The following is a 16325-nucleotide window of genomic DNA, read 5'->3' on the forward strand; positions in this document are numbered from 1 at the left end:
GGACGGAGAAGGGACTGTGGTGGCTGGACGGAGAATGGGCAGAGCTGAGGAGGATGGACTGATGTACCGAGGCCCATGGGGGCCCAGGTGGTTGGGGAGCCCCCGGCGGACTCGGACCGGGGATCCCTGTTGGCGTGGGCCTGACTGCCGATGCTTCCAGAGGGGGCGCTAGAGGACAGTGAGCCCGGAACGGAATGACTGAGACTGTTCATCTTTTAACCTTTTAACCTTTTATGGATTGGCCATTTTAAGAACAGTTCTCCCATTTTTAGTGACATTTTCCCCACCCCTGATTTTATAACAGTCTTTGCGCAATAAATGTTTGTTGCTGCACCCCTGCTGTTTGTGGGTTACTAAGCGCTGCTCACCCACGAAGAACGAACTTATTAAGAACCACCCCTTTGACAATTATCCTAAAGATCATGCTCTTGAACACCTATTGAAATGTATCATTATTTACGCTAAATTCTTTATTCACAAACAAAAATTTGCTCGTGCTACTCCTAAATTTGCCCCTTTTCTACTAGAATTAAATTCTCTCATTAAATCTCTTTATTTGATAAACAACAAAAAAAGCAATATATTTTTAATCAACTATCTGTCTTGACCTTTCCTTATTGTTTTCTATGAATCTAATTCTATTCCTCATACCTGTTTTATTTATTTATGTATTTATTCTCTTCTATTTATTTACTTACTCATCTTTATTATTATTATTATGACTTCTTATTCATACTAGATATTTGTATAATTTACTCCATCATTGTATGTTTGTTCCACACTATTGTAAACCTTGTTGGTGTTTGTTTAGCAACATTTGCTAATAAAGTTTTTTAAAGAGGTCACGTGGTTCCGGGTTGCGTCATCACAGTTTTTGCAGACGAACTTTTAGATTGAAGATCTGCAGGATCAGAACTAAACGAGAACGGAGCAGAACCAGGACTGGAGATGGACCGGGATCAGAACCAGGACTCGGAGATGGACCGGGATCAGAACCAGGACTCGGAGATGGACCGGGATCAGAACCAGGACTCGGAGATGGACCGGGATCAGAACCAGGACTCGGAGATGGACCGGGATCAGAACCAGGACTCGGAGATGGACCGGGATCAGAACCAGGACTCGGAGATGGACCGGGATCAGAACCAGGACCAGGAGTCCAGCATCAGGACCAAAGCGGGATCTTCCTCTGCTGGTCTGCAGGTCAGTGTTCAGGTCCAGGTTCTGCTGATTCTGATCCAAACACTTTATTTGATTCCGTGTCCGTAACTTTGAACGGAACCGCAGAAAACACAAACACGTGATCTTCCTCGGAGACTTTGAAACGTGTTTCCGTCTGAATATGTGAATGTGGCGGCGACACGGACGCAGCAGTTGGAGATGCTGCTGGTTCTGGTGGAGTTTTATTGTGGTGTTGGAACACACAATCTAAAGTTAAAACACACAATCTAAAGTTAAAACACACAATCTAAAGTTAAAACACACAATCTAAAGTTAAAACACACAATCTAAAGTTAAAACACACAATCTAAAGTTAAAACACACGATCTAAAGTTAAAACACACGATCTAAAGTTAAAACACACAATCTAAAGTTAAAACACATAATCTAAAGTTAAAACACACGATCTAAAGTTAAAACACATAATCTAAAGTCTCCACCAACTCGTGAGTGTCTGCAGTTCTGGAAACATCTGGTTGGTTCTACAACCGAGTAGCAGCAACATCTCCAGAGCAGCGGGGTTTGTTGGAGCTCCTATCCCGGGAGGGAGACGCCGCCGGCGGGTTAAAGTCGGAGGAGATGCCATTATGAGCAGAAAACCCGCCGTAAAAGGCCGCGTTTTAAACGAGTGGCGTAAAAACCGGCGTTTTCTGCTGTCCATGAACGCCACTAAAAGTATGGCAAGCCATAACGGCCAAAAACCGGGCTTGAATGAATGCGCTGCCGAACAAAAACATAGACATATAAACGTAGACGCCCCATGGAGCTGCTGCGATACGTCAACGTCGCCGCCATATTGGATGTGGCAAGACTGCGCTGTAAACTAATACAAGAAAATTGACTTATTTTCATAAAATGCCTTTCTACAAAGAAATGTACGTTTTACGTCTCATTTATTCATTCATACACGCACTAATATACGTGGGAAACAGTTAGACACCAAATATAATATATTTAATTTTCTCAGATGGCAAAAATAAGAACTTTATTGATCCCACATAGGAGTAATTCATGTTATATCAGCTATAGAGAACAAGGTAGTGCCGAAAAACAATATATATCCCCCTCACAAAAATAATAAAAATAGAGAAACATATTTTCTCATCAACAAAACAAATTTAAAATTTTTCAAATGACAGAATAACATATTTGAACCATTTTTCAGACAATAAAATAACATTTGAATCATTTTTCAGACAATAAAATAACACTAAAATATCACTAAATAAAAATCTCAAAAATGATTCAAATATGTTATTTTGTTACTTGAAAATTTGAAATATCTTTATGTAAAATATGCTTTATTGATGAGAAAATATGTTTCTCTATTTTTCTTATTTTTGTGAGGGGAGATATATATATATATATATATATATATATATATATATACATACATATATATATATATATATATATATATATATATATATATATATATATATATATATATATATATATACATATATATATATATATATATTGTTTTTCGGCACTACCTTGTTCTCTATAGCTGATATAACATGAATTACTCCTATGTGGGATCAATAAAGTTCTTATTTTTGCCATTGAGAAAATTATATATATTATATTTGGTGTCTAACTGTTTCCCAAGTATATTATTGCGTCTGTGAATGAATAAATGAGACGTAAAACGTACATTTCTTTATAGAAAGGCACTTTATGAAAATAAGTCCATTTACTTGTATTAGTTTACAGAGCAGTCTTGAACATCCAATATGGCGGCGACGTTGACGTATCGCAGCAGCTCCATGGGGCGTCTACGTTTATATGTCTATGAACAAAAGGGTATAAAAAGCGCCGTTTTGAGCACAAAAAACACTGTAAAGAACAGCGTTTTATAAAACTATGACGTGCGTAAAATACGCTGTTTTCGTTCAAACTCAAGATCACACCTGGCAACCAGGTATCTGTGTGTCCAAGCTTCACTTATCACACCTGGCAACCAGGTATCTGGTTGAAAACTTGCTTCTGCAAATCTAACTCACGTTTTTTCCTTTCGAAAAAATCCACTGGTTTGTCTTTGAGAGAAGGATGTTTTGTATTTAAGTCTTTGAAGCTTGGATGGTTTCTTTTGCTTCGTTGGCAAGCGTTTCTCCACATAAAATACATAGTGGGTTTGGCGCCTCCAAATCGCCCGTTGCAACAAATCCGTATTTTATATACATAATGTCGTACTTGCAATTAAAGCTTTTGCTTTTCTTTTTGGTAGGATTTTCCACTTGTTCATCACCATTTCTTTTACTCGAACAACCAGTAAAGAAACGGCTCATGGAGGTTTGCTGAGGTCCGCTCATCTCTGCAGCTGACTGAACCTAACCTGCATACAGCACCTGTGCATGGTGCTGTTCAGTCCGGTCGGGTACCAGAACTTATTGTCCGCCAAGCCATGACAGGGCTGCCACTCAAAGAAACACATTTCGATTTATACAAGTTTTGGATGAAATTATATGACAAAAAAATGCAAAAATTGTTTTCTTAAATTTAGTATGAGGTTGCTTTAATTATGTGGCAAATGATAATAAACACGAGAAAGATGGGTACTTCAATGAAAAATAGATATTTTATTCAACTTTGCTGCTGTTCATACAAATGTAAATAAAATGCATATTTTGTGTTGTAATGCTCCTTTAAAAGAGTTAAAAGATGTCCTGTGAGCTCTAGTATTTATATATGAAGCTCAAGGATGAGATCAAGTCATATTTAGGCAGAAACAACTTTTCATCAACTGTATTTTGCCTTCAATCAATTTTTGGCAGGTAAAAACTGTCCGTTTTTTTATAGTAGGCATAAACAATAATATTAGATGTACAAAGCACATCCAAACATGGGAGGAAATACTACGTAGAGCCCAGATCAGATTAAAAAAAAATGCAGACATATTGCAAAAGTGATCAATTCTTTATTGAAAACGCACCCATAAATCACATTCATTATAGTCTTATTTCCAAAGACAGGGCTAAACAAAGGCATCAGACATACCAAGCACATAGAGACATGTCTATCACGTCATTGTCACGGCTGATTTCGCTACAAACTACACTTCTTTTGGGCACAGATGTGATAATTACGTAACAACAAACGTTACACTTTCTAAGACACATACCTTTGCTATAATTGCGGACGTACAGGTGTGTGTATCTGCATATTATGACCGTTTAATCCGCGCTCAATGGGCTGTTATCCCTCAACGGGCTGCTGTGCGCGCTCCCGCGGCCGCAATCAGATTCTGGCAGGCAATCACTTTTTGGCACAACACGGGAACACGTCTGTTTCTTTTGCAGAAAGGGGTCCATGGTGGCTCTTCATCGGTCTGCATGCATTTAATTTAAAATACTTTTGTCAGGCACAGTCAGGCATAACGTTAAAGCTCTCTTTTAAAGCCAAAATACGCTTAATATCTTACCAAGGCGAGTCCGTTTCGTTCAACTGTTCCTAGGTGCTTTTTCTCTTCAAATGCTCGTGCATTACAAACGTGCAAGTCTTCTTTTTATTCACCGTATCCAGGCTCAAATGCTCCTGAACTTTTGAAGTTTTGTTACCCGCAGCTGCGCTGAGACACAAAAAGAAAAAAAAAAAAGCTGGGCTGAGCTGTCGTGCAGCGCGGCTCTCGGCAGAGATTGTATGAGGTGAAGTGAAGTGAGATGCCTCACTCCATTGGGAAAAAAACGTCTGGTGACAATTGCCGACAATTTTGATTATCGCTTATTGTCGACAACGTCGACGAATCGTTGCAGCCCTAATCATGATCGGAACACAAGCCATTTCACGGCCCAGTAGTAACGGCTCTACGGCCCGGTACCGGTCCGGGGACCGGGGGTTGGGAATCACGGAACTGGAGGATATTCAGAAAATTACTGACATCCTGCTAATGGGTTGGTTGGTGATGGGAAGGTTTATTTATTGTTTATTTGTAAATATATGGTGAAAATAGATATTGGGTGACAAACTTTAAGTCCTTGTCCTGTGATAATTTTTCTGTTTGTTCATAACAGCTACACGTATCACATACAATAACTTTCTCAGAATGAAGAAAGAAGCCTTATTTGTTGGAAATATTTCCTCTATGAGGTAGAGTGTTACACAAGGTACTCCGAGCATCAGATGTGGAGCTTCCTCGACGTCTCCTTGGAGACCCAGGACCAATGGAGGGAATCTGTCTCTCAAATGTCCTGGAATGTCTTGGGTCGCCCTTAGATGAGCTTGACAAAGTGGCTAGGAAGTCAAAAGTCTTGGCTTTCCCGCTTATGCTACTGCTCTGCGAACCAACCACGGATAAGCAGAGGAATATGGGTAGATGTTATGTTTTGAATGTATTATCATGTTTAATATGTGGTTTATAAGTATAGTGTAAAAATAACCGTGCTTCACGCTGTAAAGTCCAAGGCTGACACCAGTATTTATGTGAACCTGTCATTTCCAAAAGCTCTGCACATGGTCAGAGGCAGGAGTAGATTTTGTTAACACCAATGAAAAGTTTAGAACTACGAACATTTCAGCAAAACAAAGTGAGGAGATTTTCCTCTGCTGATTTTACCCATAAATCTATTCTGCTCATGTTTCATGAATGAGTTCATAAACGTTTATGGTCACTTTGGTTTTTTTTGTGGAAATTCTGGTTATCAAGAAGAGTGAGACATCCAGGTTAAAAGCAAAACACATTTATTTCTAATGCATGCAAAAGGAAAGGGTCACAGGGTGTACGGAGAATAAAGGGAGGCTCTTTGTGCGTCTATGTTATGTTATATAGAGTTAGATTACACATGTCTGTCTGAGACAGAATGTCTTTGGGGTGTCACGTAACCCTGCATTTTATCACTATCTTTGTTTTCAGATTATGAGCATCCTATGCCTCAGCAGGAGGCAGGGGCAGACTATACCCAGTAAATGTACCAAATAAGTTTCTCTTCTGTGCTCACGGAACAGCTGCTTCTGTCCTGTATGATCAACATGACTAATCTGAAGTGGTTACATAGGTGTCATTGGTAAATTTCCATCATACTTTACAGATAATAATGATTACATTAATCCTCAATAAGGCATTAGACATTCATTTCACTATTCAAAGGCCAAAGGTCACCTACTACTATGTTGTGCAACTCAGGGAGCTAAGCTGATTAGTTACCCAAGGCTATTAATGAATATTATTAATAATTATTAATAAAGTTGACTATTTATCAAATTGAATTATCAAAGGATAATAATTCTCGTCGGGGCACCACCGCCGGGCCTTACACCGGAGGAATTGTGATAACTAAACAGCAGAAAATCAGTCTCATATGATTTTAAGGTTTATGCCTAATACAGTAATTGAAGGGTGAAATTCGAGCACTAGGCTCTGCTTAAACAAATCAATGTGTGACCAAATCTTGCATGAAGTAACAACAACCACTCATTAAGAATCAATCAGGATTTATTTACATACGGGTATCAAAAGATGGTAAATAAATACCCAATAAATCCCGATGGCGAACTACCTTATTACAAAACCATTACCTAACTAGAAAAACAACAATCAATAAAATGAAATGGAAGTTAAATGCATGGAATAAAAAAAAAGAAATCAAGCAATAATAACAAAGATACAGAACATCTACAGTTCAAACGGGGCTCCTGTGGTCTTTTAAAGATGGCGGAGTTGTAACCACGCCACGTGCAATTAGAACGGACGGTGATCCCGGTGTTTAAAACGTGACTACGGCAGAAAACAGCGCTTTAAAACATGAATGACTAGCAGAAAGTAGTGACTACAAATTAATGACAACAGTCATGATAATAATGCTGATGTAATCTCAGCTCTGAACACAGATTTAGCTCTGTAACACTCCCAGTTAAACTCATACACCCAGGTCTCAAAACCTCACGCCTCCTCGGGTCTCCGGGTGCCGATCAGGGGTTCCTGCCGGGTCTTTGGTCGGAGTCCGATCCAAGAGTCCTCCCGCCTCTCCCGCTCCTCCTCCTGACTCTGGAATCACGAGAGGACGGGGGGTACAGCTGAAGCAGCCGGCGCTCCCCCCCCCGGTCCGGAGGCTATCACGTCGTCTCGGGCACCCGCACTTCTTCAGAGTGCGGGTGCCCGTCGGGCTGAGTGAGCGCGTGGCCCCGGGACGGGGCGGCGGGATGCGTCTCGGTTCTGCGCGGGGCAGGCTGGCCACAGGTCCTTTCAGGTGAAGTTTAAGAGCAGAGAGAGAGGTTAGAACAGAGGAACGGGTCTCACCCTGGGCCGGGGCCGAGCTTCGAAGCGGCTCTCCCCCCCTTTTCAGCTCCCAGGGACCGGGGACACGTGAAGCAGGAGTCGGAGCTCCGGATGAAAAGTTGAGACCGAGTTAATGGGAGCGGAAGAAGAGAGAGATGAACGCGCAGCGCTGCGTTTTGATCCTACGCGCGCTGCGGTGACGTCATCGGTGCCTCATTGCGATTGGATGCGCGCCGCTTGTAGGCGCCACCCCCCCCCACGCAAGGCATGCTGGGGGTTGTAGTTCAGGCAACGGCGGCCTGTTCAAAGAGGCACATTAAAGCGGGAAAGGGGGGGTTCAAAGAAGCAGTACCATTTTGAGGTCTGGTTTTCGGGCTCCGCTGCATCCGGCTCCCCCCCAGGGGGTGTCGTAAATCCCCAGGGAGTCTGTTTCCCTGGCAGAAACTTTCCTTGCTTGCTTTGATCTGTTTTGACCCCCCCTCTAGGGGTCATAAACTTGCTATTTCGGGCCGGGCCGAGATGACCAGAAGTTGGCAGCAGGGGGTCATAAAACTGACTATAGCTTTCGGCCTTTACTATTCTGAAAATGTTCACCCAATCATGAATACATAATCATTTATAAATTCAGAGTTCACAGGGGCACATGGGCGACGCCCAACATCCCCCCATTTAGATTCGATGAAGGACTGCAGGGTCCGCGTCGGAGCTAAAACAAACGGTCCAAGTCCATGTGATCATCAAATCCGACTGAAGGCGTGAGGCTGGCCTGGTTAGTCCACTAGGCGAGTTATGCACAAAAATATGAAAAGAAAAACATATTCAAAGCAATAACACAATTCATTTACATAACACAGTGACGTCACTCTTACAGTGCGGTAAACGAAAGATAAAAGGAGAGGTTAGTTAGGTTTCAGTATGTATACTGTACCTAAAACAAAAGCTAACAATTTAACCCTTCTGTGATTAATTGCTAGGCGACCAAAAACACACATTAACTTGTGTTTGGCTGTGAAAGCCTGGAAGTTGTGTGTAGGCGTGAATTTTTCTTTAACGCCCCAAGGTATCCTACCCCCCTTCCAGGTGTGGAGCGGACTTCCCCTTCTGGGTCAGAAAAATTGTGAGGGGGCCGCTGCATAAAAGGTAATGCAGCTGTTCAGTGTTCTTTTGCTAAAAAGGTCAAACGTGGGACCCCCCTCGCTCTGAGGTGCGGCGTCTGCGCCTCGGCTGTTAATCTCTGGTTTACTTTAAGAAAACGCTGAGCTGCTTCTTCAGCGTCAGTAACAGTGAAAACTGGGAAGGGCCGCAGCTCCTTTTGGGTAATTAATTTTTGGCTTACTCACGGTGGCGTCTGACCAGGGGGCTCAGGGGAGGAGCGACCGGGCTCACCACTTTTTTTTGGGTCCAGCCTAAGAACAGACTTGCCTGTCGGTCCATCTCCATCAGCCTGTCCACCTCTGCTGGTTCTCCGTCCACTGCGATGAGCTCTCTGCCATTAATAACCACACCACAGCTCACAATCCAGACACCAGCGCTTCGCTTGGGATTCTGGCAAGAGATTACACTTATTAACGAAGTCAGCTCACGTTATCACCCAGATTAGAAGAAATTAAACCGATAAACGAACCCTGAGAGACTGGGGTATTGGTTATAACCTTAGAAGCAAGAACCAACTGAAAGGAATTCATAAAGTGAATTAGAAAGGAGGAATCTTTAAATAACTTTAAATTAAATATTCAACTCAATAAAACCCGGTAGAGGTTAATCTGAGAAGAATAATAACTCACATGGGGTAATCCCGACAAAGTTCTATTAATAGAATTTAAAGAACTTGAAGCAAAACCAACCATTAACTTCAGTGAAGCAAGGTTGCAGAGGAAAATCAATCAAACGGATTAATAAAGGTAGTGATAAAAATAAAAGTTCAAGTTAATAAACTTAAAGAATTTAACAAAGCAACCAACCCTTAGTGAAGCGAGGTTGCCATCAGAACAGGGAGGTTTTTAAAATAACCGTAGGAATCAGATAATGAGGGGAATAAAAATAAAAATATTTTCTTCTGATGACAATTAATGTTCAATTATTTCATACAAACTTGGTCACAAATATTGTTATCGAGAGCCTCACACGGGCGGCATCATTATGTTGTGCAACTCAGGGAGCTAAGCTGATTAGTTATCCAAGGCTATTAATGAATATTATTAATAATTATTAATAAAGTTGACTATTTATCAAATTGAATTATCAAAGGATAATAATTCTCGTCGGGGCACCACCGCCGGGCCTTACACCGGAGGAATTGTGATAACTAAACAGCAGAAAATCAGTCTCATGTGATTTTAAGGTTTATGCCTAATACAGTAATTGAAGGGTGAAATTCGAGCACTAGGCTCTGCTTAAACAAATCAATTTGTGACCAAATCTTGCATGAAATAACAACAACCACTCATTAAGAATCAATCAGGATTTATTTACATACGGGTATCAAAAGATGGTAAATAAATACCCAATAAATCCCGATGGCGAACTACCTTATTACAAAACCATTACCTAACTAGAAAAACAACAATCAATAAAATGAAATGGAAGTTAAATGCATGGAATAAAAAAAAAGAAATCAAGCAATAATAACAAAGATACAGAACATCTACAGTTCAAACGGGGCTCCTGTGGTCTTTTAAAGATGGCGGAGTTGTAACCACGCCACGTGCAATTAGAACGGACGGTGATCCCGGTGTTTAAAACGTGACTACGGCAGAAAACAGCGCTTTAAAACATGAATGACTAGCAGAAAGTAGTGACTACAAATTAATGACAACAGTCATGATAATAATGCTGATGTAATCTCAGCTCTGAACACAGATTTAGCTCTGTAACACTCCCAGTTAAACTCATACACCCAGGTCTCAAAACCTCACGCCTCCTCGGGTCTCCGGGTGCCGATCAGGGGTTCCTGCCGGGTCTTTGGTCGGAGTCCGATCCAAGAGTCCTCCCGCCTCTCCCGCTCCTCCTCCTGACTCTGGAATCACGAGAGGACGGGGGGTACAGCTGAAGCAGCCGGCGCTCCCCCCCCCGGTCCGGAGGCTATCACGTCGTCTCGGGTGCGCGCGGGGCCGGTCCACTTCTTCAGAGTGCGGGTGCCCGTCGGGCTGAGTGAGCGCGTGGCCCCGGGACGGGGCGGCGGGATGCGTCTCGGTTCTGCGCGGGGCAGGCTGGCCACAGGTCCTTTCAGGTGAAGTTTAAGAGCAGAGAGAGAGGTTAGAACAGAGGAACGGGTCTCACCCTGGGCCGGGGCCGAGCTTCGAAGCGGCTTTCCCCCCCTTTTCAGCTCCCAGGGACCGGGGACACGTGAAGCAGGAGGCGGAGCTCCGGATGAAAAGTTGAGACCGAGTTAATGGGAGCGGCTCCGCGGCTTCAACGGGCTGCAGGTCCAACGGAGCGGCCCGATGGGGGCCTTACATCTCCCCCCAGCCGGGGGGAGAAAGGCAGATGGGACCTTGGCCCGGAGCCAAACGTCCTGCTGCAGTAAGAGAGGTTGATCGGAAGAGAGAGGAAAAAGGAGAGAGGGAAGCGGCGCGCGCCGTGGGTCCTCGGATCCTGCGGCCAGACCACGCTGCAGACCTCTCCTCTTGTCCCCCCCTTTAGGGGGGGGGGGAGGTCGCGGTCCCTTTGGCCCGGAGCCAAAAGGACGTGCTAACCCACCGGTTGATGAAGGAAGAAGAGAGAGATGAACGCGCAGCGCTGCGTTTTGATCCTACGCGCGCTGCGGTGACGTCATCGGTGCCTCATTGCGATTGGATGCGCGCCGCTTGTAGGCGCCACCCCCCCCCCCACGCAAGGCATGCTGGGGGTTGTAGTTCAGGCAACGGCGGCCTGTTCAAAGAGGCACATTAAAGCGGGAAAGGGGGGGTTCAAAGAAGCAGTACCATTTTGAGGTCTGGTTTTCGGGCTCCGCTGCATCCGGCTCCCCCCCAGGGGGTGTCGTAAATCCCCAGGGAGTCTGTTTCCCTGGCAGAAACTTTCCTTGCTTGCTTTGATCTGTTTTGACCCCCCCTCTAGGGGTCATAAACTTGCTATCTCGGGCCGGGCCGAGATGACCAGAAGTTGGCAGCAGGGGGTCATAAAACTGACTATAGCTTTCGGCCTTTACTGTTCTGAAAATGTTCACCCTATCATGAATACATAATCATTTATAAATTCAGAGTTCACAGGGGCACATGGGCGACGCCCAACAACTATTAATGTACCAAGTAAAAAAAAAAAAAAAAAAAGCCATTACCATTTATAATTCTTCTTAAATTGGTAAATATCCAACTTTTAATGCTGGAATCTATGTTGTCACCTGTCCTTTTTACACTGAACTAACACAGGGTGGTGGGTCGGGGGAGTGATTCATTAATGACAAGACAGTGATGTCTGCAAGGTTCTCATCCACAAAGTCATAAATCAGCATATTGCAGAGCTGTCAACTGCAACTGCCTACTAAAATGACAGACCTTTGTATAACATGACTCTCGGGTCACAACTTAACAAACACATAAAGAAGTTATTTGCGTTCAACAAACACAACAGCAGGAGTGGCAAAGGAGCCTGCTGGTTATATTTGTGCAACATGATTTGTGGCAAAGTCGCTATGTAAATCCTGTTATTCAGCATTGATCTGCCACCTGCTCTATCTCCTGCATCAGTCAACTCTTCTGATGGTGGTGAAGCCAGCAAGACCAACCAAACAGACAGTGGGCTGTCACGTTAGGTAGGACCCCTCGATAATTCCTCCCGAGTCCTTTTCCCTCCCCATAACTCCTCCTCAATTGCAACATACAGATTATTAAAATTGGCTTATATGGGTTGTTTTGATGTATAGGAAATAAAAATACTCAATAAAATGGCAGTATCCTATGCAAAAATGTAAAAATATGCTTAGATGGACTTGTTCTATGGTAGGTCAAAAAGGGTTCAACAAACATTAATCATCCAGTGATGATAATGGGGTTGTATCTAAAAACGCTGACCATGGGGTGTTTTTTTCCTTGCCCTGTTGGTGGAATCTTGAAATTCCAAAGTTTCTGGCAAACTTCACCCCAAAAGGTTCCTCATGACTTCCTTCAGTGGGTTTTTTGAGGCTTGGCATTGGCGGTCAAAAGTTTGAAGAAATAGTTCTAGACTTTACAAGTCTAGAGAACAAATATTACTTTATAAAAAAACAAAACAAAAAAAAATGTTAAACTGGTCAACAATAAATCTATACGAGGACAGGAAGCTGTATAACTGCACTGCAATTTCCAACTGGCCAGCAAGAATTCGCTTGGTGATTTGTATGGATGAAGAGGTCCCACACTGGCAAAAGTGGTCCTTAGGGAGAAGCAAAACGTGCTGAGTAAGATACTTTATATTGCAGGCAACATAGAAATGTTTGCATGTAAATTATTAGATCATGATCAAATGAAAAGCACAATAGTACTTAAATATTGAAGTTGTGTATGTTACCCCTCAGAGCCACCCCAACACATGCCGCTCCTTGATAAAATGAGGACTTAAGAAGAGCAGAGGAGTTTGTGCTGCTCATGCAAAAGCATTACACCTTTAAATTAGCAGTCTCCAATGACAAAAGTGCGACCTATGGTGAGATTTTACCCGTCCTGAAAAAAGCTACAGCAACACTACACCGTGCAGGAGGAGAACTCTGCCTTGGTTGTATTTGTCACTGGCTCACTGGCTTTATTTTTGACTGCTCAGTTCATATATCTTTTAAAAAGGACAATTTTATTAATTTATTTATTTTCTTTTTTTTTCTTTTTAGAAACATTTTGGAATCGTGGAATTGCCAGAGAATGATGCATGTTGTATTTGTTCATTTCTATAGGAGAATATTTATTTTATATTGGTGATGATAATCATCTTTTTGTTGTCTCTTTTTTCCCAAATGAGAATTGATAAGGGAATCGATAAAAACCGAATCGTTAAGCAGGATAAAAAATGGTTGGAACATCTTATTAATACCCATCCCTATTAATTAACTATTTCGATGGTTTTCGTGTTAGTAGCTTTAACCATTTACACTTTTGATCAATAGAAACTGAAAAGCTTTTGAGAGTCAGCCAACAAGATGATTTAATTCTTCTTCTTCTCTGTCCTTACAGAAACATAAAGGCAAAGAGAGACCCACAAGTTATCGTTGTGATCACTGCAAGAAAGTCCTCACCACTTCATCAGGTCTGAGAACACATAAGATGATTCACACTGGAGATAAACCGTTCACTTGTGATCAGTGTGGAGCAGCTTTTACCCAACAAGGTAGTCTAATGACTCACCAACGTATTCACACTGGAGATAAACCGTTCACTTGTGATCAGTGTGGAGCAGCTTTTACCAGACGAGATAGTCTAAAGATTCACCAACGTATTCACACTGGAGATAAATCGTTCACTTGTGATCAGTGTGGAGCAGCTTTTACCACTAAAAGTTATCTAAAGATTCACCAACGTATTCACACTGGAGATAAACCGTTCACTTGTGATCAGTGTGGAGCAGCTTTTACCAGACGAGATAGTCTAAAGATTCACCAACGTATTCACACTGGAGATAAACCGTTCACTTGTGATCAGTGTGGAGCAGCTTTTACCACATCAAGTTATCTAAATATTCACCAACGTATTCACACTGGAGATAAACCGTTCACTTGTGATCAGTGTGGAGCAGCTTTTACCCAACAAGGTAATCTCAGGACTCACAAACGTATTCACACTGGAGAAAAACCGTTCACTTGTGATCAGTGTGGAACAGCTTTTACTGAGTCAGGTGGTTTAAGCACTCACCAACGTATTCACACTGGAGATAAACCGTTCAGATGTGAACAGTGTGGAGCAGCTTTTACCACATCAGGTAGTCTAATGACTCACCAACGTATTCACACTGGAGATAAACCGTTCAGATGTGAACAGTGTGGAGCAGCTTTTACCACATCAGGTAGTCTAAAGACTCACCAACGTATTCACACTGGAGATAAACCGTTCACTTGTGATCAGTGTGGAGCAGCTTTTACCCAACAAGGTAATCTCAGGACTCACAAACGTATTCACACTGGAGATAAACCGTTCAGATGTGATCAGTGTGGAGCAGCTTTTACTGAGTCAGGTGGTTTAAGCACTCACCAACGTATTCACACTGGAGATAAACCGTTCAGATGTGAACAGTGTGGAGCAGCTTTTACCCAACAAGGTAATTTAAGGACTCACCAACGTATTCACACTGGAATTAAACCGTTCAGATGTGAACAGCGTGGAGCAGCTTTTACCACATCACGTCAGCTAAAGAGACATCAACATACTCACACGAGTGATAAACTCTAAAGATGTGATCAGTATGAAGTGTGGAATTGCAAAAAAAACCTCAGCACAAAAAGCAAAATAATCAGACATCATTCCAAAACTTGAAAGACTATCATATGATGCCCCCTGGACACCTCCTGGGAAGGTGTTCCTGGCATGTCCCACCAGGAGAAGATCCAGGACACACCGGAGGGAATGTCTTTGGGCTGACCTGGGAACGTCTCTCGATCCCTCCAGAAGAGCTGGAGGAAATGTGTGGGGTGAGGGAAGTCTGGACATCTCTGCTCAGACTGCTGCCCCCGCTAAGCAGTCCCACATCAAGTGGATGGAAATGGATAGATGGACAAAATCCATATATCTGCAAAAAGCACATATTTATTGTTACACCATTCTGAGATACAGAATGTAATCTAACTATAGTATGAACTATTCCACAAATACTGCATTAGCGCATCTCTAACATCTCTGCCTTCCTCCTCTCCACCCCGAGCCACTGCCACCACTGGCTGAAGTGGTGCTGCTGCAGGTACATCCTATGATGTTTCATAAGTCTTTCCATGACTTTCACACAGATTATGCAGTGGACAGGAAGTCATCACCATTCATTTCACCAGTCGGACATCACAGAAGGCAACCTGCTGAATTAATCTTCCACAACCACTCGTGCTCGGTTGACTTTGTGCTTAAACGCAGACTGTTCTGCTGTCAGTCGTCCAGTGTCATGGAATGGTTTCAAGAGCCAGTCCCGCAAAGGATAAGTAGAGTCTCCAAGAAGGAAATACCCAGCAGTCACTGCATGTTCCAGATTTGAGCTAGGAAGATGTTCCTCCGACTGGCTAGCTCCTGTGTATGTATTATATATGTAATCAACTATTTGTCATTGAGAACTGAACTTTCAGGATCGATTCCTCGAATGCTTTGCTAAATTTGCCCCTTTTAACATTTCTTGATATTTTGATGTTAAATCCACTGTTTTTGGCAATTTCTGTACATTTAATAAATTTCAGTACCCTTTTACCTGAAGTCTTCATTAACACCAACCTTGGCACAATTAATTTTTTGGATTGTACTTGTCAAGCCTAAAAGGTTTGAGGACGATTTGTCAAAAAAGTTAATCGTACAGGAATATATCATGTTTCATAACATATTTATTAAAAAGATCATATATGGATATTTAGTAAAATCCAGGAATAGCAAAAAAATAACTTCAGATGTTCAAAAAGTTATTTGAACGTTGAAAGTTGCGGTCCTTCACGCACACATCAAGGCTGGCGTACACACATTTCTGAGGTTTTGTGTGTTGGCGACACTCACTGGTGATGCATTGAAGTCCAGAATATGAGGAAACATGACGTCAACAATAAGTTCACGACCACACGTGAAGGACACGACAGTCCCCACATCACCAGGTAAGTTACAAACGAGTGGTCCAGGACAAAGACTGGACCATCAGCTGGTTTAGGTACCAAGAGGATTCTTCTGGATCTCTGCCCTGAACTGGACCAGCTGCTCCGGTTCAGACCAACATGATGCTTTCAGCTGGAGCTGCTGACAGGTCGGACATC

General features: G+C 42.6%; 1 protein-coding gene across 1 annotated transcript; it reads left to right on the forward strand.

Annotated features, from left to right (window-relative positions):
- The first annotated feature begins 888 nt into the window (after positions 1-888).
- On the forward strand, positions 889-15766 carry LOC133442069 (zinc finger protein OZF-like). Its single transcript, XM_061719979.1, has 2 exons — positions 889-1203; positions 13573-15766. Exons 1-2 carry the CDS (start codon positions 949-951, stop codon positions 14779-14781), a joined length of 1464 nt encoding a protein of 487 aa, XP_061575963.1. The 5' UTR covers positions 889-948; the 3' UTR covers positions 14782-15766.
- Positions 15767-16325: the final 559 nt, after the last annotated feature.

Source organism: Cololabis saira, chromosome 4 (assembly GCF_033807715.1).
Source record: "Cololabis saira isolate AMF1-May2022 chromosome 4, fColSai1.1, whole genome shotgun sequence".
Lineage (NCBI taxonomy): Eukaryota > Metazoa > Chordata > Actinopteri > Beloniformes > Belonidae > Cololabis > Cololabis saira.

What these genes read in the sequence shown, in the direction of transcription:
- LOC133442069 (XM_061719979.1), top strand. Translation starts at nt 949, where the DNA reads ATGGACCGGGATCAGAACCAGGACTCGGAGATGGACCGGGATCAGAAC. An exon ending in CTTCCTCTGCTGGTCTGCAG is followed by an intron (nt 1,204 to 13,572) that starts GTCAGTGTTCAG and finishes CTGTCCTTACAG; the next exon opens with AAACATAAAGGCAAAGAGAG.